Source organism: Quercus suber, unplaced genomic scaffold (genome assembly GCF_002906115.3).
Source record: "Quercus suber isolate HL8 unplaced genomic scaffold, Cork oak 2.0 scaffold_47, whole genome shotgun sequence".
NCBI classification, from domain to species: Eukaryota; Viridiplantae; Streptophyta; class Magnoliopsida; order Fagales; family Fagaceae; genus Quercus; species Quercus suber.
The window spans coordinates 1,794,922-1,822,773 of record NW_027069512.1 but is presented as its reverse complement, the minus strand read 5'-3'; the positions used below and the strand labels follow the sequence as shown (position 1 = coordinate 1,822,773).

Sequence of the window (27,852 nt, the reverse complement as noted above, 5' to 3'; positions counted from 1 at the left end):
TCTAAAATCGCAAACACAATAGATTTGTTTCCATCTCTAAGCACCCATTTTGACGTAGGAGAGAGATTGTGAGGGTGTGGGTTTGGGTCAACTCAACTAAACCAACTTAAAGAACTGATAGTGAAATTGAGTAAGGAGAGTACGAGAACCACCCTTAGTGTAGTGGTTGCGGCTTTTGGGCTGGTGGGTGGCTAGGTTGCTAATGTTAAGAGATAGAAATCGTTGAGAGAATACAGAGTGAGCTAGAGAAATAGAGAGTTTCAGGTTCAGGGAAGTTTTAGATCTACCATTTTTCTCTTGAAATGTAAGTTCCTCTTGGTTTGAATGAGATGGGTTTGGTGATCATTGATAATGGTCTTTTTATAAAAACCATTTGGTGGGACATTGTTTTTCTGCAGAACCATTCTCTCAACAATGACGTTGTTCTTTGTCTCTTCCTTTTTCTTCTTTTCTCTATGTTTTTCGGTTTGAATTTTAACTTTCTCAGTTTCTTGGCATATTTTAAGAGCACTAGTAGAGGTGGTGCTAAAAAGCTAAATAGCTATTTTTAGTACCACCATATACAAAAAAATATGATACATCATTGGTGGTATAGGTAAAATTTTGACTTACTCAACTACAGTGCATATCTATTTATGGATGTGCACTGTAACTCAAAAGCTAAAATCAAATAACATATTTTATTATCTCTCTCATTAAAATAATATTTATATTTTTTCTCTTTGTTTTTTCCTGTATTCCAGCATTCTTCACTCTCACCTAAGCTCTGATTTAATATCATCCTCACCCAAGCTCACTCTTCAGTCAGCCATCGCTACCAACCCAAGCACCATCGTTGACCGAAGCACTCTTTCCCCTGACTTCTCTCAAATCTCCACCATTCATCCCATCGCCCCTTCCATCGTCCACCACATCATTGAGAAATGCGATGGGGTCCGCAGCAACATCCCTTTCCTCCAAACCCTATCGTTCTTCAACTGGGCCATAGCCCACGATATTCTAGTCCAATTCCCCGCGAAATGATCGACCTCGCCAGAAAAGTTCGCCAGTTCGACTTGGCTTGGCAAGTCATCGATTCGATGAAAGCCACTGTGCATATCTTGTGTCTGTGTTGTGTTTAATCGAATGGAGGACTATGGAAACAATTCTTGTGTTTGTGTTGTAGCTAATTTGGGGTTGTGTTTGTGTTTGGGGTTGTTGGGTGTTTGTGATGGCGATGGTGCCGGGGTGGTGGTGGTGGGGGCGGCACCGTGAGTGCTTGAAAACAGTGAGGAAAAAAATAATAAATAAATGAATTGTTTAATGTAGTAGATATATTATTTTATTGTGTTGTTTATATTATTTTTATTGCGTTGAAAGCTAAAATAAAACCACTGATGTTGGGTGTTTTGTAAAGTGAGAATGTAAAATAGATAAAATAACTTTTTGTGGTGCCAAATAGCTAAAAAAATAGCTCCACCAATGTGGATGCTCTAAATACCCTGGATTATCATTATCATTTCTTTTTCTTTTGAGTTCTTTTGTAATATTTTTTTAGATTTATTTTTTTTAATTATTTAATTGCTGATGTGGTATTTTTTTAATGTCAGTATTTCTTTTTTAATTAATTTAGTTGCCACGTAAGCTTTAATTGTGCCAACATAACACATTGTTTGCCACGTAAACATTTTTCATTAATGAGTTAACGATAAGGACCAAATTGATTGTAAGTTAAAAATAATAAGTACCAAATTGACTGTTTACAAAATGTAATGACCTAATTAACTATGACCTCAAAAGGGACCAAAACTTAATTTTCGCTATAATATAAATAACAACCAAATATCCAAAATGATCAAAATACCCTCTTAAACCTCTAAAATAACAAAAATATCCATAATCCAAAAAAACCAAAATATCCTCAAAACCTTCCCATTACCCTAAAACATAAAAATAAATAAATAAATAAATAAAAACTCTAAATGATATAAATGCCCCCCTAAAATCTCAAAAAAATCCAGTACCCCTAAATCAACAAAATAACTTTAGAACCTCAAAATAAACAAAATACCTTTACCTCCAATATGATTAAAAAACTTTTAAATCCACAAAAGTGACAAAAATAACTCCTAAAGCCATTAAAATGAAGAAAACACCTCATGAAACCTCCAAAATTTACCTGCAAATTTTGGGAATCATCCCCAAACTTTTTAAAAACTGCAAAAAAATAATTTTTAAGTATCATTTTTAAGGTTTTGAGAATTTATAATTATGAATGTGAATGTGTAATTAGGTGAATAGGCAGGTTGACTCTTGCTCTAAATTAATGGATTAGGGTTGTCCAGGTCTAACCTTAACTCGACAAAACTGCCCAATTTGAAGCCATATGAATTGAGAATTGCTTGATCTAAGTGGTGCACCGAATGACAATGGGTGCATATCATTCCAACTGATCAATATTGGTTCACCGATATGGCGAGATCCCATTAAGTCCAATGAAGATCTCAATATCTTTGCCAAAAGCCACCATGGACTAAGAGGACGACGAATTTGATCGATATGATCATCGGAGATCGAATGACTTTTCTAGTTGACAACTCACGTTAATAACGATTGGTAGTGGGTCTTATAATTTAAGACCCTCTAGAATTAGGTTGAGTATAGGTTGGTGATCAATTTGACAAAACCTGACATGTGGACACCAAACACCACTAATGTGGGTATTATTGTTAAGTTAATAATTTATATTTTTGGTAAGTTTAATCAATATTAGTTTTTATTATTATTTTTTTCATTGTCGAACTCTTATTTTAAATGTGATTATAAGGGTATTTTTAAAGATATTTTATATAAGATTTTAATGAAAACAACTAGAAAAAATCAACAATTCTCTCAAAGCATTAGTATTAGGGGTCGTAGAATCTCTCAAATTGCTATTTATAGCATTAAACCATAAAAAGTGGGCACTATCCAAAAGGCTAGTTTTTTAAAAAATTTACAATCTAGCTACAGTGATGTCTTATATATAGAAACTATTGTTCATTGATGCTAAACTTATAAACTTATATTTTATTCAACTTTCACACACTCTCTCTCTTCTTCTTTCTGTCTCTTGTCTTCTGTCTCTTCTCACTTACTCTTTTCTTCTCTTAAACCAACCTAGCAAAGATCTTCCATGTCTGAGACATCTAAGGCTCAGCCACCATGTGCCATCATGAGCCACTACCATGACATGCCACCACAAGCCACCACCTCATGACTCTTCTCTGTCTATTTATCTCACCATCTCTTCTAAAGCACAACCCATGGGGGTTGAACCCAGGATCACCAATATTGGTAGTGATGCATGACGATGAAGCCACCATTGGTGGCCGCCAATCTTTCTCCTACCCCTCTCTATCTCTAATTCTTTTCTTTTTTCTGGATCCTACATAGGTTTGAGGATTAGGGTTTCTTTGAAAATGGGTCTAAGGGTTTTGGGTTGTGGAAATTTGGAGGCTTTGGTTGCTTTCAATTTTAGTGGCTATGACTTGCATTTGAATCGGTGGTGTTGGTTTGGTTTGGGTGGTGTGTGTGGTGCAATAGTGGTGAGGTTGTAAGGGGTGGTGGTTGCTTGAGAGAGAGAGAGAGTATAAATAAAAACTAAAGAAGGAAATAAAGGATAATATTTAAATGAATTGGTAAAAAAGTAGAGTTTGGGATGTTAAATTTATTATATTGTAATAAAAAGATGTGGTATGATAGATAAAAAGTAACTTTTTAGATGGTAAAATAATAGATTTTATGCAATTCCAAATACTAAACAGTAAACACCAAATTTGAACATAAAAAATATTGGGTAAATTATGGTCAGTTTGATACATGTATTTAAACAACAGTTTTAAGTTTTTTTTGGAAATATGTGTGGGTAAAAAAATGTATGAAAATAGTAAAAATACATGAAATCTATATATATATATATATATATATAAAACTGAAACTTCTGAAACTCTCACAATTTTCTACGTCAACACAATATTTAAATAAAATTATTTTTACTTAATCTAAATTTAATAAAGAGTGAAACTCTATCTCGTTAACAAGTCAAACTTAAACTCAAACTCATCTTTTTTTTAAAACAAAATTATTTTTGTTTAATCCAAACTTATCAAGGAGTAAAACTCTATCTCTTTAATAAGTCCAACTCAAACTCAAACTCAAACGTTGATATTATTATTATTATTATTATTATTATTATTATCTCTCTACTTCACTAAGGTTATATTTTATGATAAGGTGTAAACTTATAGTCATGGATTATTCTTTTGAATGCAACCCAATCTTTTTCTTATATTTTTCTATTTTTTAGTCATATATATTTTATTTTATTTTAATAATTTCTAAGTAGTGAATCATTTGATTCTTTAATATTTTTTGATTTTTTAGAAATTTTAATATCTAAATTTTGGGGTTATTTTTTGCATTATCTAAAATTGTCTGACAAATTTTTTGTATGCCATGGCTTCTTCATTAAATTGTAACACAAATTATAGTCATACAATAACAAATCATGTAATGGGGTAGTTTCTTAATCAATTTAAAATTTTATAAAATTATTTAATTATACTCCACAAATTGGTAAATTTCTGTGCATAACATGAATTAGTGACCAGTGTTAAAACTGAAAATAAATGTTTAAACTTATATAACGAGCGGACCTTACATTTTAAACCTCAAATTTTTTTAAAACATTCCATTTACCATAAACTTTAATATTTTCGTTAATAGGGGTCGCGTACGAAAGAAAAGTAAACCCAGTCCACAAAGACTCAGAGAGAGAGAGAGAGAGAGAGAGAGAGAGAGAGGGAAGAAGGGTTTTGTTGGGAGTTTGGACACAGAATAGAGTAGAGCATCCGCATAAACGAGAAAAAAAAAATGGGGAAGGAAGGCGACTTGTGGGATGATTCCGCTCTCATCAACGCCTTCGACGCCGCCATATCCAAGTACAAGGTCCTCTCTCTCTCTCTCTCTCTCTCTCTATAACATATTCTATTCTATTACACTGATTCTGCTTTGCCAGTTCTGTATCTGAACTAGTCCAAATTTTATGCTTGTTTTATTTATGATATAAGCTTGGCTGAGGCATTGCTTCACTTGGCAATACTTTATTGTTATTATTTTTTTAAGAATTAAATGTATTAGTGAATTGTGTAGAGTTATAATTTAGAAGTAGCATTTATTAGTTAAACAAAAAAATAGAGTGGAAAGTTTTCATTCTTTGCTTGATTTTAACAAGTGGATAAAAAAATTAAATTTACTACATGTTCATTGCATTGGTACTTATGGGTTTCAAAACAATAGCAATGTTATAGAAAAATATTTTGGTGAATTTGGGATGGATCAAGTTACTAGAGTTTCTAATTGTTATTAGCTTTCTTGTTTTTAGGAACATAATAAGGGAGAGCACAATCGGCTGCAGACCACACCTCATGAGGCTGAGGTCACTAGCTTCGAATCTCCCATTTCTAGTCCCTATATATATATATATATATAGCTCTCGGGCATGAGCATGAGTATAAACTTCTTAGCCTATTAGGAATGCATGACCCTGGATTATCTAGCTACTGGTTTTGGCGGGTGGGGTCAGTTGTCTGTAAGTTTTATTGGCTAGAGGCGAGTCTAAGGGGATCTTCTTTAGAAAGGTTCCTTATTATCAATGTATATAAATGACATAAAAGATTGATTTATAAAAAAATAAAAAATAAATAAAGGACATAAAAGATTGAAAGTTACTTAGTAAATAGACAGACAACAGGCATGCAAACACACATGCATGTACAATATTATGATAAATGGAGTGAAAAGAACCATTGATCAAACCCGAAACAAAAATGGAAAATAGATACTGATTGGTTATTGAAAAATATACAAATAATAGAACTGTGGAATAGAACTTACCAATTCTTTTTTATTTAAATACAGTGATAACTGACATATGATCATGCATGTATTTTGCAAAAAATATTTTTTTATTAAAAATCATCACAAATTTTTAGTTGTAGTAACATTGTAATCTTTTCAATCACCTCATCTTCCAGATAATGCATAGCAAAAAAGGTCATGAAACTTCAACCGAGGGAGGAAAAGCTGTTGGCAGCACCGAGGAAAATGTCTCTGCTAATGTTAACGGAACTCATGAGGCTAGAAGGTTGGTAAATTTATTATGCTATTGCCTATTTGTGATCTAATATATGCTATTTATTTTCTATAAAATTATTGGAAATGTTGCTTTTCAATAATAAAATAAAATTATTGGAAATGTTAATGTGCAATGTGAAGAGATAATGAATGTTTTGTGTTTTGTTATGGTATTTTCATGTTTTGGAGCCTGTAATATATAAGAAATGAGTGTCTTTTTTTTTTTTTTTGGATTTTTAGAACAATGTTCTATATGATAGTGTCAATAAGCTATGGCTCAAGTAACACTTCTTGCTGTTGTAAGGGCAATGTGGAGGATCAAGTCTTGGGTTAAAGATTCGGAGGGTGCGTGTATAACTTACCAATTAAATTATGGGTTAATTGTACAAATCCACTCTAAATTATGGCATGTAACGTGTTTTCACTTTACAACTTTGGGATGATTCTGCTCTCATCAATGGCTTGCGAGGGTTGTCTTCTTGTTCCTGATACAAGGCCTATAATTGAGCAATTTGATGGGGCCCTCAGCTTGGTGTAGGGCATTGCCTTTAATGACTGTTCCTAATACATTTGCTTCTCACTGTGTTTCAGCCGGCTTAAGATTGCCATGCTTTAGCATGAATCAAATAGATATGGGTGATTGGGGTTTGGGGCATTCTACTACTGTGATTTTCATTATAGTTTAAGGGGGGTAGTTTAGTAAATCTTGTTATGAAAACGTAGTTTCATCTTTTTCTTGTTTAGAGGTCACGTGCATAGCATGTGACTGTTAAAGTTAACAGCCATTTGAACAATTGGATGCAAATTGCTATCTTTGTCCAAATTGGGGTGTTAATTGCAAGTTTTTATGCTTTGGGGTGCAAAGTGCAAGCACCCCATAGTTTAGGGTGGATTTGTGCAATTAACCCTATTGAAGATAGAGTAGATGGCTAAAATATGTGCCTTTTTGTTTTTAACTAAGCTGATCCCAAAAGGAGCACTTTTAACTCCTGTGGTGGTTTAGGCAAGAGTCAACCAGGGAACATACTTTCTCATAATTTCCAATTTGTAGAATTAGTACTACAGTGTGAGAGACAAGTGTAAATATTTTTAAACTATACCAAAAAAAAAAAAAAGGAATAAAATCCGGAGTTTGCAGTGGTAATGAGCTGTTTTGAGGTCCACATGCACAAGCCTTTTTAAAAAAAAGGTGATATTTCATTGAAAAAATGCAAAAAAAAGAAAAAAAGAAAAAGAAAAAAATGCAACCTTAAGTTTACATCTTGTATACATGAGTGATTGTTTTTTGTATCAATAAAGTTTCATTATTTATAAATAAAAGTGCAACCTTAACACTTGGGAAGATTTTTTTTATAGGTAAGAAAGTTATATTATTAAAAAAGGAATAGAAGAAAAAATACATAGAGTTCGTGATAGTGAACAAAGGACAACACCGAAACACAGAGAAATAAAGGAATCTTAAAACTATTCTAAGAGACAAAAGAAAATCAATGAGAGCAAAACAATCCGAGAGACCCCAACACTGAGACCAATCGAAGAGAGTTCCCTGGCACAAATTTAACAATTGAGCTAGTGATTTCTCAGCATCCTCAAAAGAACGTCGATTACGTTCTGTCCAAATAGTCCACATCAAACAGTCTGGAACCAAATTCCAAATATTGGAATTATGTTTCCCAAGCCAATGGTGCCAACAAAATAATAAGTCTGCAACGGAACTTGGCATGACCCAATCCATCCCAAACAGTTGAAGCATATGCATCCACATAGAATGATAATCTTTGGGAGTTTGAAGATAGTATTCATCGTCCATAGGGCTTTATTTTGCTCTTTTTTAATGGAATTCTATTCACTTATTATTAAAAAGCACATTTGAAAAGGACATAATTGATCACCTCTGACCTGCCTTTTTCTCTTGGAAAATTTTGAGTAATGCATCGAGGACTTTAAACTTCTTATTCATAAAGGAATATAACTTGCAATTGAATATAGATAATCGCATTGTATTGTTGGCATAGCATGGTTTCATTTCAAACAACAGAAACATATTTGCATACATTCTAATAAAATGTTCTTAGTTGGTTCATTGTGAAGATACCAGTAATTTAATGGAGGGAATGAGTTGCATGTCCTAATTGGAATTTTGGAGCCTATAACTTCATTTAAAAAAAAAATATTATGAAATCTTACTGTTATCAGCAATTTTCAATTGAGATGAACTTGTTGAAAACGAATATGAAATAAAATAAAAAAAATTGTGTGTGGATGTGTCACAGAGAGAGATGCTTTTACGGAGGCTTTGAAAAATAATACATAACCAAATAAACAAAATAAGCTAAAGCAAACAGACCCTTAGTTCCGTTGGCTACTGGTATTGCAAAATGCCATGTAGGTTTTACTTGCAATAAGGTGGCTTAGGATTGCCATAAAGCCTAGCCAAAAGACTATAACAAATTATTTGTCCATAACTTTATGATTTTGAATTTATGGAAATCATGTCATTTGAAAAAGAAGTATTAGCACCATGCTTTCTGTTTCATGTTGAATTATGAATTGAATCTTGTGTCTTTGCAGTATACTTGCTTATCAGGCTAAACCCCACCATAGGAAAGCTTTTATCTAAAATGAGGGGAAAGTGTGCTAATCCTATAAAAGCAATATAATTTAAAATAAAAATAAAAATAAAATAGACCTTATCATCTTTCTTTGTCTCTACATTTTTTTTGTTGGTATTATGCAAAAGTATGTTTTTTTTATTTTTATTTTTTTTTAATTTTTAAAGGAGGAGAAAGAAGGTGCATGTACACTATCATTCTTTGTCTCTATGCTTTGTATTGATATTATGCATGAGAACCATTTTATTTTATGCTAATGCATATTAAAGGGTTAAGTCACAATATGTGGGTCAAAATTAACCGAAAATAGTTGCATACAGGTCATGCAAGCAAACTCAAAACCTTATTTATTGTCTTTGATTTGTTTGTAATTGTTTAAAGTACATTTTGTTCACCATTGTGAACATGATGTACTTATATTCAATAAAACTTTCTACCTATCCAAAAAAAAAATACATAAGCTCAAAACCAGATCATTGCATAAATTCTAGCATTGCATGCAAGGCAATTGTTGTTCTTCTAGGGCTTATATTCTTTTGCCTATTTTTAAGTGTAAATTTTTTACCATCTCTCAAATATATATATTTTTTAAATTATAAAAATTAGGGATGCAGATGAGAAAAGCAATGTTGCATCAAGTACTGCAATATACTCAGGAGAGACTAGTAATCTTTCAGAAGTAAAAGAAAATCATTGTGTAGATTCACATGCACCTGAACCCTGTATAACTTCATCAAATAGTCTACTCGAGCAAGATGCCAGTAAAGACAGTTCATATTATCATGGTGCAGAGGATTATAACAAGTTACTCAACTCGTATTATGAGCTTGAGGAGAATAGGCAAAAGATTTTGGAGCAGCTTCATCAATATGGTGGTTGGAACTATCAATATTCTGGTGAAGGTTCTGGTGTACAGTGGGGTAGCTGTTCTACTTCTCAAGAACATGCTATCCCTGCAAGCCTAGATTCTCATCCAAATGTAGTCTGTTCATGTTGCCCCTATGTTTACCAATGCTTGGCGGCCCCATGTCCTTCATGTCCTGGCTGTTCTTTGGGTGGGACATGTGTGGGCAAGACTTGCGCTGATGCTTCTATGGCAATGGTTCCTGGAAGTGAAAGATCTTGCCTTCTCAAAGATGGTAATATTGTCCAAGCAGCAATGGGAGCTGCAGAAAAGGCACTATCTTCTTTGAAGCCACAAATTTCTGGAGATTCTAATATAAATGAAGGTGAGCACGGATTTCCTAAAGGAAGAGATTTGCATGAAAATCTTGCTTGCTGGTAGTTTTATGATGGTTTATCAATGGTGCTGCCATGCAAATAGCTAGAATGTTGGGTTAAAAGGTCCTATTTGGAAATGTGACAAATAGTTTCTTTTGCCTTGCAAAATTGACCTTTCTGTTTTTCATTGATGATTAGACGACCCCCTTATACCTCATTTTAACTTGGATTTTTTCTAATTTCTCAATTTTGTTTCTTTGGGGTATGTAGTTTTTTCTGTTTGGTTGATCTGCTTGTATCGTTTGTTGGACCCTATTTATTTTTCCCTGCGGATAACTTGTTTTTCTATTTGTTCACATGTGCAATTGAGGGGCTCTTCAAGCCTGTACTATATATTATTACTTTTCTACTTGTTATCCCTTACTTAAAACATATCAACGCACTCTGGAGTCTGGACTTAAAACTCAGTAGCTTTAGTTTTATTTACATGTCATGACCTTGCCTTTTGTCATATTAAGCATATTGTTAAGATGTCCCTTTGGTTCATGATAAGAACTGAATTCCCAGCTCCCACTTGTGCTTTGCCTAACCAACTTATTTTGATGGTTTAGCTGTCATTTTTTTTTTTACTATGTATATTGTGTAGATATAAACAGGGTGCTGATCTATTGTCTTATCATATTTCGAATTTTTTTTCATGGAATGCAGATAAAGAAAAAACTGATGGAGAAACAGCTCAAAGTACTAGCTCTGAAACTGATCTGGCTGTTGTTTTAAATGCTTGGTATTCTGCAGGCTTCTACACTGGCAAGTAAGTATCAAGTTTCCGTTCAGTAGTATTATTAAACACAGATTTTTTTTTTTCAATTGATACTGATTGTCTATAATGTAGCCACTTCATGTTCCAGGTATAAGCTACATGTCACTTTTCATTTCTCTCTTCTTACACACAATGGATCACAATGCTAAAATACTATTTTTTTATGAGTCAACCTCACAAATTTGAGGCAATTTAGTTTCCTTACCTTTTTCTTGATGTTCCTCTTTAAGCCCTAATATATTTATAGTTTGTTACTTAGTGCCATGATTTGTTCCAATTAAATCCACTTTAGCTGTAAGCACATTTTTATATATTGACACTCAATTTGTTTCGTCAAAAATGTTTTCTAGTAATGTTTTCTAGAAAATGATTTATTTTCCAAAAAATATTTTCTATTAAATTATCTCATCTATCCATGTTTGGTAGCTAGTAGTAACCTTAAATGAGTTGAAAAACAATCTCTTAACTTTCCTTAATTAGCTTATTATGAGTTAGAGTTGTTTTCCAAAAAAATTAATAGAAAACAATCTCTAAAAGTAAGTCATATTTTTTCTATTGACAAAAAATAGTTTTCTTTCTAACTCATTTTTTCTGATACTACCAAACACTAGAAAATACGGAAAACTATCTTTACACAAGGTTTTCATCGAAACAAATGGAGCGTGAGTGAAGTGAAATCATGTCATTGACAAACCCAAGTCGATCAGCCTGTAACCGGTCATCTTTCACTTTTAATTATCTAAACGTTGTAATGGTGCTTCTCTAATTGGTTTTGGCATTAGTAATGGTTTTCATTGGTCCTCCTAAATTTAGCAGTACATCAATTCGTTATGTTGTTCCTTCTCCAAAAAAAAAAGAAAAAAAAGATAGTATGTTGTTACAACTATTTTTAAGTTCCTTACTGGCATTTTGGCAGGTACCTTACAGAGCAATCTATTGCAAAGAAACGGCACAGCTAGGCATTGCTACGCTTTTGGCAACATTAAGCAGAGGTAATCCGTGGTGTTAAAAATTTTCAATTGTATGAGTGGGTTATGTAACTTTTTTTTATTGAAGGATCAATATAATTATATATCAAATTTGTGCAGGGGCTGAATTGCATCTGATTGCTTGAGCTTGAGCTAGTGCAAAACTGTATGAAAACATCACTCGTATGGAGAAAAAAAAGTTGCTGTGTGTTTTACTTTTACAGCGAATGCCTTCTCAGAGCTTTTCGTTTAGTCCCTTTGTATTTTTATTAGCTTTGGACGTTAGTTTTGCGATTTCCAACCAGCATGGTGTTAACTGCAAATTGGCTTTTTTTTAGAGAGAGTCAAAAAAAAAAAAAAGGAATAAAATCCGGAGTTTGCTGTGGTAATGAGCTATTTTGAGGTCCACATGCACAAGCCTTTTTTAAAAAAAGGTGATATTTCATTGAAAAAATGCAAAAAAATGCAAAAAAATGCAAAAAAAAAAAATGCAACCTTAAGTTTACATCTTGTATACATGAGTGATTGTTTTTTGTATCAATAAAGTTTCATTATTTATAAATAAAAGTGCAACCTTAACACTTGGGAAGATTTTTTTTATAGGTAAGAAAGTTATATTATTAAAAAAGGAATAGAAGAAAAAATACATAGAGTTCGTGATAGTGAACAAAGGACAACACCAAAACACAGAGAAATAAAGGAATCTTAAAACTATTCTAAGAGACAAAAGAAAATCAATGAGAGCAAAACAATCCGAGAGACCCCAACACCGAGACCAATCAAAGAGAGTTCCCTGGCACAAATTTAACAATTGAGCTAGTGATTTCTCAGTATCCTCAAAAGAACGTCGATTACGTTTTGTCCTAATAGTCCACATCAAACAGTCTGGAATCAAATTCCAAATATCGGAATTATGTTTCCCAAGCCAATGGTGCCAACAAAATAATAAGTTTGCAATGGAAGGCATGATCCAATCCATCCCAAACAGTTGAAGCATATGCATCCACATAGAATGATAATCTTTGGGAGTTTGAAGATAGTATTCATCCTCCATAAGGCTTTATTTTGCTCTTTTTTAATGGAATTCTATTCACTTATTATTAAAAAGCACATTTGAAAAGGACATAATTGATCACCTCTGACCTGCCTTTTTCTCTTGGAAAATTTTGAGTAATGCATCGAGGACTTTAAACTTCTTATTCATAAAGGAATATAACTTGTAATTGAATATAGATAATCGCATTGTGTTGTCGGCATAGCATGGTTTCATTTCAAACAACAGAAATATATTTGCATACATTCTAATAAAATGTTCTTAGTTGGTTCATTGTGAAGATACCAGTAATTTAATGGAGGGAATGAGTTGCATATCCTAATTGGAATTTTGGAGCCTATAACTTCATTTAAAAAAAAAATATTATGAAATCTTACTGTTATCAGCAATTTTCAATTGAGATGAACTTGTTGAAAACGAATATGAAATTTAAAAAAAAAAAAAAAAATTGTGTGTGGATGGCTTTATTTTGCTCTTTTTTAATGGAATTCTATTCACTTATTATTAAAAAGCACATTTGAAAAGGACATAATTGATCACCTCTGACCTGCCTTTTTCTCTTGGAAAATTTTGAGTAATGCATCGAGGACTTTAAACTTCTTATTCATAAAGGAATATAACTTGCAATTGAATATAGATAATCGCATTGTATTGTTGGCATAGCATGGTTTCATTTCAAACAACAGAAACATATTTGCATACATTCTAATAAAATGTTCTTAGTTGGTTCATTGTGAAGATACCAGTAATTTAATGGAGGGAATGAGTTGCATGTCCTAATTGGAATTTTGGAGCCTATAACTTCATTTAAAAAAAAAATATTATGAAATCTTACTGTTATCAGCAATTTTCAATTGAGATGAACTTGTTGAAAACGAATATGAAATAAAATAAAAAAAATTGTGTGTGGATGTGTCACAGAGAGAGATGCTTTTACGGAGGCTTTGAAAAATAATACATAACCAAATAAACAAAATAAGCTAAAGCAAACAGACCCTTAGTTCCGTTGGCTACTGGTATTGCAAAATGCCATGTAGGTTTTACTTGCAATAAGGTGGCTTAGGATTGCCATAAAGCCTAGCCAAAAGACTATAACAAATTATTTGTCCATAACTTTATGATTTTGAATTTATGGAAATCATGTCATTTGAAAAAGAAGTATTAGCACCATGCTTTCTGTTTCATGTTGAATTATGAATTGAATCTTGTGTCTTTGCAGTATACTTGCTTATCAGGCTAAACCCCACCATAGGAAAGCTTTTATCTAAAATGAGGGGAAAGTGTGCTAATCCTATAAAAGCAATATAATTTAAAATAAAAATAAAAATAAAATAGACCTTATCATCTTTCTTTGTCTCTACATTTTTTTTGTTGGTATTATGCAAAAGTATGTTTTTTTTATTTTTATTTTTTTTTAATTTTTAAAGGAGGAGAAAGAAGGTGCATGTACACTATCATTCTTTGTCTCTATGCTTTGTATTGATATTATGCATGAGAACCATTTTATTTTATGCTAATGCATATTAAAGGGTTAAGTCACAATATGTGGGTCAAAATTAACCGAAAATAGTTGCATACAGGTCATGCAAGCAAACTCAAAACCTTATTTATTGTCTTTGATTTGTTTGTAATTGTTTAAAGTACATTTTGTTCACCATTGTGAACATGATGTACTTATATTCAATAAAACTTTCTACCTATCCAAAAAAAAAATACATAAGCTCAAAACCAGATCATTGCATAAATTCTAGCATTGCATGCAAGGCAATTGTTGTTCTTCTAGGGCTTATATTCTTTTGCCTATTTTTAAGTGTAAATTTTTTACCATCTCTCAAATATATATATTTTTTAAATTATAAAAATTAGGGATGCAGATGAGAAAAGCAATGTTGCATCAAGTACTGCAATATACTCAGGAGAGACTAGTAATCTTTCAGAAGTAAAAGAAAATCATTGTGTAGATTCACATGCACCTGAACCCTGTATAACTTCATCAAATAGTCTACTCGAGCAAGATGCCAGTAAAGACAGTTCATATTATCATGGTGCAGAGGATTATAACAAGTTACTCAACTCGTATTATGAGCTTGAGGAGAATAGGCAAAAGATTTTGGAGCAGCTTCATCAATATGGTGGTTGGAACTATCAATATTCTGGTGAAGGTTCTGGTGTACAGTGGGGTAGCTGTTCTACTTCTCAAGAACATGCTATCCCTGCAAGCCTAGATTCTCATCCAAATGTAGTCTGTTCATGTTGCCCCTATGTTTACCAATGCTTGGCGGCCCCATGTCCTTCATGTCCTGGCTGTTCTTTGGGTGGGACATGTGTGGGCAAGACTTGCGCTGATGCTTCTATGGCAATGGTTCCTGGAAGTGAAAGATCTTGCCTTCTCAAAGATGGTAATATTGTCCAAGCAGCAATGGGAGCTGCAGAAAAGGCACTATCTTCTTTGAAGCCACAAATTTCTGGAGATTCTAATATAAATGAAGGTGAGCACGGATTTCCTAAAGGAAGAGATTTGCATGAAAATCTTGCTTGCTGGTAGTTTTATGATGGTTTATCAATGGTGCTGCCATGCAAATAGCTAGAATGTTGGGTTAAAAGGTCCTATTTGGAAATGTGACAAATAGTTTCTTTTGCCTTGCAAAATTGACCTTTCTGTTTTTCATTGATGATTAGACGACCCCCTTATACCTCATTTTAACTTGGATTTTTTCTAATTTCTCAATTTTGTTTCTTTGGGGTATGTAGTTTTTTCTGTTTGGTTGATCTGCTTGTATCGTTTGTTGGACCCTATTTATTTTTCCCTGCGGATAACTTGTTTTTCTATTTGTTCACATGTGCAATTGAGGGGCTCTTCAAGCCTGTACTATATATTATTACTTTTCTACTTGTTATCCCTTACTTAAAACATATCAACGCACTCTGGAGTCTGGACTTAAAACTCAGTAGCTTTAGTTTTATTTACATGTCATGACCTTGCCTTTTGTCATATTAAGCATATTGTTAAGATGTCCCTTTGGTTCATGATAAGAACTGAATTCCCAGCTCCCACTTGTGCTTTGCCTAACCAACTTATTTTGATGGTTTAGCTGTCATTTTTTTTTTTACTATGTATATTGTGTAGATATAAACAGGGTGCTGATCTATTGTCTTATCATATTTCGAATTTTTTTTCATGGAATGCAGATAAAGAAAAAACTGATGGAGAAACAGCTCAAAGTACTAGCTCTGAAACTGATCTGGCTGTTGTTTTAAATGCTTGGTATTCTGCAGGCTTCTACACTGGCAAGTAAGTATCAAGTTTCCGTTCAGTAGTATTATTAAACACAGATTTTTTTTTTTCAATTGATACTGATTGTCTATAATGTAGCCACTTCATGTTCCAGGTATAAGCTACATGTCACTTTTCATTTCTCTCTTCTTACACACAATGGATCACAATGCTAAAATACTATTTTTTTATGAGTCAACCTCACAAATTTGAGGCAATTTAGTTTCCTTACCTTTTTCTTGATGTTCCTCTTTAAGCCCTAATATATTTATAGTTTGTTACTTAGTGCCATGATTTGTTCCAATTAAATCCACTTTAGCTGTAAGCACATTTTTATATATTGACACTCAATTTGTTTCGTCAAAAATGTTTTCTAGTAATGTTTTCTAGAAAATGATTTATTTTCCAAAAAATATTTTCTATTAAATTATCTCATCTATCCATGTTTGGTAGCTAGTAGTAACCTTAAATGAGTTGAAAAACAATCTCTTAACTTTCCTTAATTAGCTTATTATGAGTTAGAGTTGTTTTCCAAAAAAATTAATAGAAAACAATCTCTAAAAGTAAGTCATATTTTTTCTATTGACAAAAAATAGTTTTCTTTCTAACTCATTTTTTCTGATACTACCAAACACTAGAAAATACGGAAAACTATCTTTACACAAGGTTTTCATCGAAACAAATGGAGCGTGAGTGAAGTGAAATCATGTCATTGACAAACCCAAGTCGATCAGCCTGTAACCGGTCATCTTTCACTTTTAATTATCTAAACGTTGTAATGGTGCTTCTCTAATTGGTTTTGGCATTAGTAATGGTTTTCATTGGTCCTCCTAAATTTAGCAGTACATCAATTCGTTATGTTGTTCCTTCTCCAAAAAAAAAAGAAAAAAAAGATAGTATGTTGTTACAACTATTTTTAAGTTCCTTACTGGCATTTTGGCAGGTACCTTACAGAGCAATCTATTGCAAAGAAACGGCACAGCTAGGCATTGCTACGCTTTTGGCAACATTAAGCAGAGGTAATCCGTGGTGTTAAAAATTTTCAATTGTATGAGTGGGTTATGTAACTTTTTTTTATTGAAGGATCAATATAATTATATATCAAATTTGTGCAGGGGCTGAATTGCATCTGATTGCTTGAGCTTGAGCTAGTGCAAAACTGTATGAAAACATCACTCGTATGGAGAAAAAAAAGTTGCTGTGTGTTTTACTTTTACAGCGAATGCCTTCTCAGAGCTTTTCGTTTAGTCCCTTTGTATTTTTATTAGCTTTGGACGTTAGTTTTGCGATTTCCAACCAGCATGGTGTTAACTGCAAATTGGCTTTTTTTTAGAGAGAGAGAACGATTGTTGAACTGTGGGAACCGGCTGGTTCACTAAAACCTTTACCACAGTTTAGACCACCTATTTATTACTGTATTTATTTTGAAGGAAAAAAAAAAGGCTTAAATGATAACCACTGGGCTGGATGCTTTGAAATGGTAAGGAATGGAAGATATATATATATATATATATTTTTTAGATAGTTTCAACTTATTTCATTTCTAATGACAGTTAAGACATCAATAAATTTTTAATATAAGTGGAAATTAAACCCCAAATCTCTTATTCAATTATCAAATTTTTTATACTTTAAAGCTGTTTAAATAATCAAATATTTTAAAATAGTTTACGGCGCCAACCAATAAAATGACTAAACTTTTATCGTTTTTATTTTCAGTAATATATTTAGCATTTATCATTATGTTTTATTTTTGAAAGATATTTAGCATAGCTAATATACTTGAAAGATTAATTGTAATTTAATATCTTTTATTTTATGCTTTATAATTTTCTATTTTTTCTTCCATTAAGAGTTTTGAAGATAGATTTGAAATTGATTTTATTTCTTTATATTTTTTTAGATCAAGATTGTTCATTTTTACAAATTTGCTCATTGTTTGTATTTTATTTAATTATTAAATTATATATGATGTCATCATGGTTTGACCTTAAAAAACCTTGAACCTCTCATTTTACTTGAGTTCTTTGAATGGTCCAATTTTTAAAACTTAAGGTCACAATTAGTAAAGGTTATGTTTTCCAAAAATAAAAGAAAAGAAAAAAAAATTCTCATGACAGCTCATAATTTGTTAGCTTTTTAATCTGCTCAATAATCAGATTGGGCAAAACAATGAATTGAGGACCAGTTTCTCAGGCTGCTTGGGATAAAAGATTGGGCAATATTTAGGTATAGTACTTAGGTGTTGTTTTTTATATTATATTCTTAAGATTTTGTCGTGTTAATTTTTTTTTTCATGGATTGGAAGTGTATTTTTAGTTAAATAACTACATGGCTGAATCTGAAGAAAGGAAACAATAACTAAAATAATGTACTTAAAGTTTTGTCCTAAAAGATTACCCAAGCTATAGTAAGCAGATTGAATGGACCAAGCCCATATTATTTCCAATTAAAGAATAAAGTCCAGCCCAAGTTGGACCAAGATAGGTGACATTGAAAGGTGAAGAGAGAGCAATTTCTATGAAGACCTATGAAGGAACCGGTGCGATCTTATTCTTATAGCGCACAAAATATCAAAATATGGACTGTGGTCACGTGCATTTTATGGTGTAACGAAAATATTAGCTGATCTTATGATATGGACCTAGGTCATGCGTTTCTCATGGGGTAATAATAATGTGGGATTTATGATTTGGAAGCTGAGTGTCATTCATGGAACAGGCCATGTGTGAACTTGACATAATCCACGTGAATTAGTGCCAGATTTTGGTGCAAGGAAATGTTTTTATTATCTTATGAAAAAAAAAAAAAAAACTAGGATTACAAATTATTTTACAATTTTGATGTGGTAGGGTGTGATTGGTGGAGAAAAAATAGTAGGTTCATATGTAAGTAATAGACAACTACTCACAGTCTGTCACATTAGAATTGTAAATTTGTGACAAAGAAGTTGTGAAATAGTTAGCCTACAGATACTCTAGTTTGGATGGGTACGGTGAAATTGCCACCAATCTAAGGATTTTTATAGGCTTGATTGACCAGCTAATTGATTTTATAACCAACTTAGGGTTAAGACTAAGAGCAGGTAATAAACAAAATGAAATCTCTGTCACTCTAGCAGGCCTCATTTTATTTCACCTACTAATTCGGGGAACACTCATCTTTGAGTTCCTCAATCTCATCTCATACATGCTACTTCATTTCCTTACTCTATACAGAACTTTTTGACACTCTTTATTTTTAACTTGAAATCTGGCATTTGTATGATGTCTTCTACCTACAAATTTCTCACTGAACACCACTCATTCTAGAAGTCAAAATCTTTTGGAATTGGCTGTGGATGTGGAAACTCCAAGCTCCACAATTGCTCTACTTTTCTTATTAAGAAATTGCCATTGGACTAGAGAGTCCTAGACTAGTATATTAGCTGATATTTTTTATTAGTGATGGATATATATATATATATATATCCATCACTATTGTTACCCATGGATTACCATTGTCCCTGATCTTCGTATTTGGCTTTTTACTGAATAGGTTTATTATTGAATTTATCAGTTAGAGGATACTCGTAACAATTAACAAACACCCTAATTGAATATCATCCTCCACCTGTGCCCTGTGGAAGGGTGGCAAATGGGTGGGTTTGAGGTGTGCATAATTGGGTTGAAAATATAAAACTCATTTACCCATTTAAAACCCATTTAACCAATTGCTTCTAATCCAAATCCAACACAACTCAATTATTATGGGTAAACCCCAACCCACCCAATTACCCAATTATCAAAATTACCAAACTGCCACTAAAGTGAAAATGACCAAAGTAGTCTAAAATCTTCAAAAATGACCAAAATACCCCCAAAATCTAAAAATGACCAAAATATCCCTAAAACCCAAAAAATGACCAAAATACCTCTCGAAACCCAAAAAATGATCAAAATACTCTTGAAACCCAGAAAATGACCGAAATACCCCCAAAACCAATAAAATGACCAAAATACCCCGGAAGCCAAAAATTACCAAAATACCCCCAAAACCCAAAAAATTACCAAAATACCCCTGAAACCCAAAAAATTACCAAAATACCCCAAAACCCAAAAATGAGGTTGATCATTTTTATTGAATCATTTTTCTTAAGCACAACAATTTCAAACAATGCATTTTCAATAAACTTATAAATATTCACTTTTTTAAATTTTTATAAAAAATATTCAAAAGTAAAATCCCATTTTTATTTTGCAATTGGAGAATTAGAGATGAAACTATATTGCCCTTATATTAACTTGTGCATGTTTAGATATGTAAAGTGGCATTTATTTTAGACAAAAATGTAAAACACAAGTCTAAGTATGACCAAAATTAATTTCAGCATTCTAATTTTTCTTTTTAATTTTATTCAATTCAATCCTCTAAATTTAAACATGATTCAAATCGGTACTCCCATTAGTTTCCGTTAGAATTGTGCCATCAGAGACCTCAAAACTACATTGTTTTAGGTTTTACAATTAAAATAAATCCAAGAAGCTAATTTTTTTTTTCCAGAAAAAATAAATTAAAAAGATATTGATATATTTTACCAAAAACAGGCTGTGGTAGTGTCAAACTTTGACACTGATGGTAGGGTAGTTGTAGAAGAAATAGTCTACTCCAGCTGAGGATTGATACGTGATCGTTTGGGTAATTTTAGTCCATAGGAACCTCAACTAGTTCAACTATAGGAAAGGATTATTATTGGCATGGAATGAAGGCTTTTTACTAATTTAATTCTCAAAATTTCAAGTATCTAGGTTTGTTACTAGCTAATATTCCTACTCATTTTCGTTTTGGTCTCTGGTTGCAGGAACATCCCCCGCTAGTCACTAGGTCATGACAAGTTTCTATGGAGCACATCCATCGTGAAGCAAATAAATGTACTGATGAACGGGGATCATGGGATCTTATGATATACACTCTCTTTGTATCTTTTGCGCTTGTCCAAATCACTTGCATTTTGATTACATTTAGGATGTTCAGCAGCTACATTCGCATAGACTAATTTAAGCTTGTTGACTATTTTCCCTTATCTTTTATTTTATCAAATCTAATATCCTTTCTTCCTACGCATACACTAATCAAGCTTGTTGACTATGTACCTTATCTTTTATTTTATCGAATCTAATCTCCCCCCACTCGGGGGGAACTATAAGCTTAAGTTAATGATCTCTTTGCTTAGCTCCCCAATTAACATCATTTTTTTGGGACAAATAAGTTCAGAGGCCCACGCCTCCCAGATGAATATTATGGCCCAATGCTGAAATTGAAAGCTCAAATATCACTGTGCAAGTTACTAGAACTACAAGATCTAATGGTGACATTGTAGAAAAAACCTAAAAGGTTTCAAGATACATTATTATGCAAGTTACTAGGACTACAAGATAATGGTAGGACATTGTACAAAAACCTAAAAAGGTTTCAGGAAGCCTTTCACAAAGACCCTTTACACAATACCTATGGCTCTTAGGTCATTTATAGGCATGGTATCTGGTCAGCACACTAAGAACAAAGTAGTAGGATTGGTGGTTGTGGTTACTAGTAACATTATAAATTGATACATTTTGGTTAAACAACCAGAAAACTATGGGACTTCAAATGCCGATAATACGAAAATGTAAAAGTTTTACCTCATGCCAGTTTGTATAAGCCATTTCCAAACCTTACAATGGTTCAATGTATTTTGTCTCCATAAAACGTCTTATGTGATACCCATAAACCTGCCTGTCTAATTACTATCTTTGACTATATGGAGATAAGCTAAATCAGACCCTCACTTTTTCTGCCCTCACTTTTTCTGCAGCTTCCTTGATTTGTTCAATTGTAAAAATGCCGAAGAAGTCATCATCTGAGACTGCGTTGATAGCTGCAAGTGCAACATCATCAACACTAACAGGAGGAGCCAAGAGCAGATCAGATGCTGGAAGAGAACTCAAAGGTCTGGTAAAGCTCTCAGTAGCACGCAGAATTCTCTCCACTGGTTCCCCTATTAAATCCAGAGGAATCTCGAAACCATCCACCCTCCTTTTCCCATATATAAAACCCGGTCTTAATACGACACCTGAAATTAAAATTTCAGTATAATGTCAAAATAATGAAGTAATGAGGGATTTTTCTTTCTTTTGTTGGGGGGAATGTTGTTGTATACATATCTGATCTCTGTATTAAGAAAATTCTGGTAATTATTTACCATTAATTGATCACCGACTAAGTAGATCAATAGGCAGGTATGAAGATTAGCAACATCTAGCAAACTCATTGATCATCCTAAATGAATGGTTCAAAGATGATTGTCATCCACTCAGTCACAAATATGCCTAACAAGTTTCTACATTGGTACCTATTTTCATTTCTTGTGCACCAAAAGTACTGACAAGCCAAATATGTACTGCTCCTAATGAGAGAATCTTTAATTTTTTCCCAAAAAGTAAATGATGGGTAAATTACCAGAGTTGGGATATTTGGAAAGAACTTCTGCCTCTGCTTTCCTCTTTCCAGTGAAGTATCCAGTTGAAAGTATAAATGATGGTAAATTGTAATCATGCACTGAGATCAATATAAACTTTGGGATGCCTGCCAGGAGAAACAAAGAAAACATAAGAGATGATATCTCTCCTAGCATGATACTTTCAATATCAATATGCCTTTGTACATAATTGAGAAATTCCAAAGACATTAGAATAAAAACAAATATATGGCAGTATGATATATTTGATGATACTGGAGATATTTGAAGAAAATTAAATTTTATTTCTATTCAATTTCTGGTAGTAGATTTCCACTACTTCTGTAAACTATTATGCTCCACAATATTGCCTAGAATAATAATAATAATAATAATAATAATAATAATAATATAAAATCTAATAAAAAATTTATTAAAAAAAAAAAAAGACGGACCAGAAAACTGGTAATATACAACTATTATTCTAACTCCAGCCTGTTACTTGGTATAAATATTTCAGTTATCATCTGATATTTTCTGCCTTCAAATAAAGAATTAGGCTACAAAACGGCACAAGCGTCAAACCATGCCCTGTTTAGGGTATTTAACAGTTCTTAGGCAGACGTGCATTAATTGAATGGAAGCAACAACCTATAAAACGAATAATGTTGTTATGCAATTATTTGTTTTTCATATGTCTCCCAATCTTAATTAGTGGCACCTTTTCTGACAAATAAAAGAGAAACTCAATCTATATCGGACTTCCCAAGTTTGTGAAAGTGAAAGTTTCAACTAAAACCAACTATTATCGAATTAGCAATGATGCAAAAATTCCCATGTCGCCACATGGGAGGGACATGGGACTGTAAAAAAGGAAAGAGAGGGATGGCTTTCTCTTGCTTTTGGCATAGCGGGCCCTGGCAAGAGGCCCGCACGACAGGATATTAGCTCAGAGGGGCATACATAATCTATAGTGGTATAGATAATATATATCTATATTGAATTGCAGATACATAAATGATATAATTATTTCGAATTGGATCAACTCTGGATCTTCGATAGAGATGAAATTTCCTTGATTAACAATAGTTGTAGTTTTGCCAATATTTGGGGGTTCCAACAAGTTGGAACATCAAGAAAGAGACAAGAAAGAACATGTGGTAGAGGATTATGAAATTCGTTCAAGAAAAGCCAATGGAAATTGCCTTTGTTATGTGAACTTTTATTTTAGGAGTAATTCATCTAATTGGTTAGATATAAAATAATAATATCCACTTCGAATAATTTCATTTGAATCACCATTTCATAAAATCTTTTAAATATTATTCAAATATATTTAGCAATACCACTATTTTTGGTTTCGGATCTTCCAAATCATTCTTGCAAGAGGTCTAGACCCATTTTCTCTGATCCTTCGGTAAGGATTAGTAATCCTTTTTAGAAATTGAATGGATTCGATCTTATACATACGCAAGGAAGGTAATCAAAAAAGGTTAAAGGTTACCATGTAAATATCCTTGTATCGTACCACCTGTGAAAGCTTGTTATCTCATAAATCATGATGCATTATTGTCTACATCTTAATTATCTTCTCCAACATATCAAGTTCAAAAATTCTGTGATATACACATTCTTGGTACCAACTATAATACCAGAAACACACAGAAGTTTTCAGGAACTTTGAGGGTTCTGTTAGCTAAAAAAGCTGAATTTTTTATAACAAGAAGAGGTTTCATCTTCTTGACTATTGTTGTGGATGAAAGCTCGAAGATTGGAATCCAGCCAAAACAGCTAAGGATGATTTTATTTTTTCATTTTGACTAGGCCCTATTAGTGTTTTTTTTTTTTTTTTTTTTTTTTTTTTTAATTTTAAGAATACAGCTCTACTGAGCTTAATTCTCCATTCTACAACTGTTTTGGCCATGTAGGAGCCACCTCAAAGAAGTTGTGTCTTCAACTTAAAATCATGTTTGCAAAGCACGACTTAACCATAGAACCTAAGATCAAGAATAAAAAAGATCCTAAGACCAAGAATAAAAAAGTTTATATTCAACGCACAAAGCTCCCACTTTTGCAGGATCAGTGAGAGATGATTGGTGGGTAGCCTTACTCCACAAATATTTTTGGGAGAGGTAGATTCCTAGACTAGAACCTACAACGTGCTTCTTTGGGTGGAAGACACTTTCCATCCCACTAAGACCCAAAGTAAACAAATAAATTGTAATTAGAACCCATGATTTCAAGAAATCATGCACTTCAAGCATGATTTTATATATCACCGGTCAAAACACAACATGTCCAGTTCACTCACAGTTCCCCTCTTTCCCTTTTCTTTTGTGAGTTTCCCTGCAATGACAGATCAAATTTTGAAAGGAAGTGGCTATTGAACAGTTGAAGACACACCAACATTGTTGCTGTTAATAATTTAATAATTTAATATTCTGTATGAGCTGTTATGCTTCTTTGCAGTATTCCCTTGAAATCATGAGATGAAGAAATGATTTCTCTAAGGTAGCTCCTACGTGGCTAACACAGCTGGAGATTGGGAAGTAAGTTTCATAAGACTGCATTTTCAGATAAAAAGATTGATTAGGGCCATAGGTTTCTGATAAACTCAGCTAAGGATACTGCAACCTTTCCTCCTTTACGGAAATCTAAGTTTTATAGCCCAGATACTTTGGGGTTTCCACATAAAATTTCACAAAAACTTAATCATATATCAAGTTATTAATCATCACTAATTGAATATCATAACTTTTCTTAGTGAAACAAAAATGCGTGAAAAATCACAAAGAATATAAGATCAGTGAAAATCCCCAGCTCCCTTTCCTTCTCCTGATGGACAAGATATTCAAAAAGCTGAAAGCCTAAGGAACTTTTTCTCTTTAAATACTTGAGGCTCTCCATTCTTATTCAGTATTGATTTCCAACTAAGTGAATAGCATACCCGTCTAATGTAAGTCATCCACCATAATTAAAATGAAGGAGAAGTAGTTATCCAAAAAATTATAAAAAGAACTATTAGCAAGCTCTTTGAAAGATCTTTTGCATCTAGAGAAGGTGGGTTGACATTGATTACTGATTAGAATGGGGATGAAAACAAAATTCTGTGGAGCATAGGAGATTGAGTTCTATTGATATATGTTTCTTATTAGGTCTCTACCCAAAAAAAAAAGTTCCAACAACAGGTTCATTAGCAAGAAAGAAAGAAATAACAAACAACAACAATGAAGCAATAAGGTCCTCAATAATATAGTTTGTTGCAAAGAATGAGAATTAAACATTTCCTTACCATAATCCTTTGCAGCATTAACTGACACAACATTAGCCTCCCATTAATCCTTAGCATTTGTTCCTCGCTACCAAAACCTCCAAGGGTTGAAACCACAGCAGTAGCTCCAGCCAGTACTTCATCCCAGTTCACATAGAAAACATCTCCTGCATATAATAATGAAAATTAATATAACAGTCTGCACATAAACTAAGTGTATATATATATATATATATGTGGATCTTTTTACTGGAAACTTGAACCCTAACTCTTGCCCCTTAAATCCCACAAACACTTGAATTTGTGGAGTGACCATCGCCAGGATTCGCGGAATAATTATAATATAAAAAATAAATATATGTATTGTATTTGTATGTACCTGTCACCCAATTTACCTGATCCACCCATGAATTTGGGTAAGTAGGACGCCCTGACCTGCGACATGGAAAGGAGGTGGTGCGTATATGTAGTACAGAAAAGCAAATAAAAAACAATAATAGTAAAATGTATTAACAAAATTTTCAGACCTGCTTAAGCTTATGACCTCTATGCCCTTGGAAACAGCAGCCTTGCAAATAGCAGAACCAACAAAGCCACTTCCTCCCAAGACTACAACCTATTAATAATAATCAAAGGGAAAAGCATGTTCAATCATGAGAGGTATGAATTATTATTAAGAATTTGGGTAATAAGTGTGCAGTGGTACCCTTTCAGTCTTAATATCAGCTACAACATCAATTGTAGCAGATTTAAAATCATCCCTTATGGTTGCTGCTTCTGCATAACTGCATCTCACACCAATCCTGTACAAAAAGAAGATACACATATAATCACCTCACAATATCAATAGAACAAAAGTTTGTGTGTGAGAGAGAGAGAGCTGACCGGTTGCGAAAATGGGAGGTGGGAGGACGGGTACGAAGTGTGGTAAGGGAAGTGGGAGCGGAGCTAATTGCAGAGAAGGGCGAAAACGAAGCCATATTGGAGACTCTCTCTCTCGGTGCTCACTGCTCCACACTCGCACTAATATAAAAATATATATATATATATATTAATAACGAATCTTTTTATTATTTTTTGAAAAAGGTTATGCCACCAACATTTTTAAACCAAGTTTTTTAAAGGATAATACAGTATTTAGTAAGGTGTTTTGTCATTCCTTTACAGCTTCCGAAATTTCTGTCAACGCCAAACTGTACCTGCCCGAGATAAGGCCCGTACTTTGCTTTCTATTGGTTCTTTTTTAACTCATAAGATAACGTGAGTTGCCCACCAATGCCTAAAACAATTGAGAATTTGACTATAAATCATCATTTCACGGTTGTATAAAACAAGTTTTTTTTTTTTCCTCTTTTTTATATATATATATATATATATATAATTATTTTCAGACTACAACTTCTCATCATTTTTTGTCGTTATTTTTATGTGATAGATGGAGAGTAATTGTTTATAATTTCCACATAAACTTATTACCTTTTCGCAACTACTCAAAATCAACTGCATCTTAATTGTAGCACGACGGCTCTTTGCTTACTAATCCTTTCTCACCAATTTCAAGAGTTTATTCCAAGAAGAAGATGTCTCATTCACCACTCATCTTGGCCACCTGATTTTGTCGTGAGTCGCTGAAGATGAAAACACTAAGCTCTTAAGAATCTCATTCCTATGAGATAAGACTTCAAAGACGCTCTATTTCAAATACAGGATTTGAAAGCCCCCGAACCAAACGTATTTATTGTGATTTTCTACAAGTAACTTTGGCCCGCAGTAGGGAAAATTGTAATCAAAGCAGTCACATCCTTTTTTCGATTCGGCTCAATGCTTGAAAAGGTAAACAAATCTTTAATTCTCCCCACCCCTAAAATTTATAATCCATAAACTGTGAATCCTTTCAAGCCCATAATCCTATGCAATGTCATCTATAAAATCATCTCCAAGATTATTGTTGCCAAGCTTATTCCCCTCCTCGACAATATTATATCACTAGCTCAGTTTGCA

The 27,852-nt window shown here is 33.0% G+C and overlaps 2 protein-coding genes across 4 annotated transcripts; one reads left to right on the top strand and one right to left on the bottom strand.

The window, feature by feature from the left end:
• The first annotated feature begins 4,719 nt into the window (after positions 1-4,719).
• LOC112012071 (uncharacterized) lies at positions 4,720-12,100 on the top strand. 3 transcript variants are annotated; one of them, XM_065771671.1, is made up of 7 exons: positions 4,720-4,968; positions 5,405-5,458; positions 6,057-6,166; positions 9,375-9,997; positions 10,704-10,800; positions 11,726-11,801; positions 11,898-12,100. In XM_065771671.1, the coding sequence occupies exons 1-6, from the start codon at positions 4,894-4,896 to the stop codon at positions 11,766-11,768; spliced, it is 1,002 nt and encodes a 333-aa protein (XP_065627743.1). In that variant the 5' UTR covers positions 4,720-4,893; the 3' UTR covers positions 11,769-11,801; positions 11,898-12,100. The 3 variants fall into 3 exon arrangements, with proteins under 3 accessions (XP_065627743.1, XP_065627742.1, XP_065627744.1); XM_065771670.1 differs by having other exon boundaries at positions 4,721-4,968; positions 10,698-10,800; XM_065771672.1 differs by lacking the exon at positions 5,405-5,458 and having other exon boundaries at positions 4,722-4,968; positions 10,698-10,800.
• Positions 12,101-21,740: 9,640 nt separating this feature from the next.
• On the bottom strand, positions 21,741-26,874 carry LOC112012097 (uncharacterized protein At1g32220, chloroplastic). The gene is given in 8 exon segments (XM_024044469.2): positions 21,741-22,196; positions 22,583-22,708; positions 25,873-25,911; positions 25,914-26,018; positions 26,231-26,286; positions 26,379-26,467; positions 26,558-26,654; positions 26,737-26,874. Coding segments are annotated over 8 exon segments (903 nt in total). The 5' UTR covers positions 26,832-26,874; the 3' UTR covers positions 21,741-21,900.
• Positions 26,875-27,852: the final 978 nt, after the last annotated feature.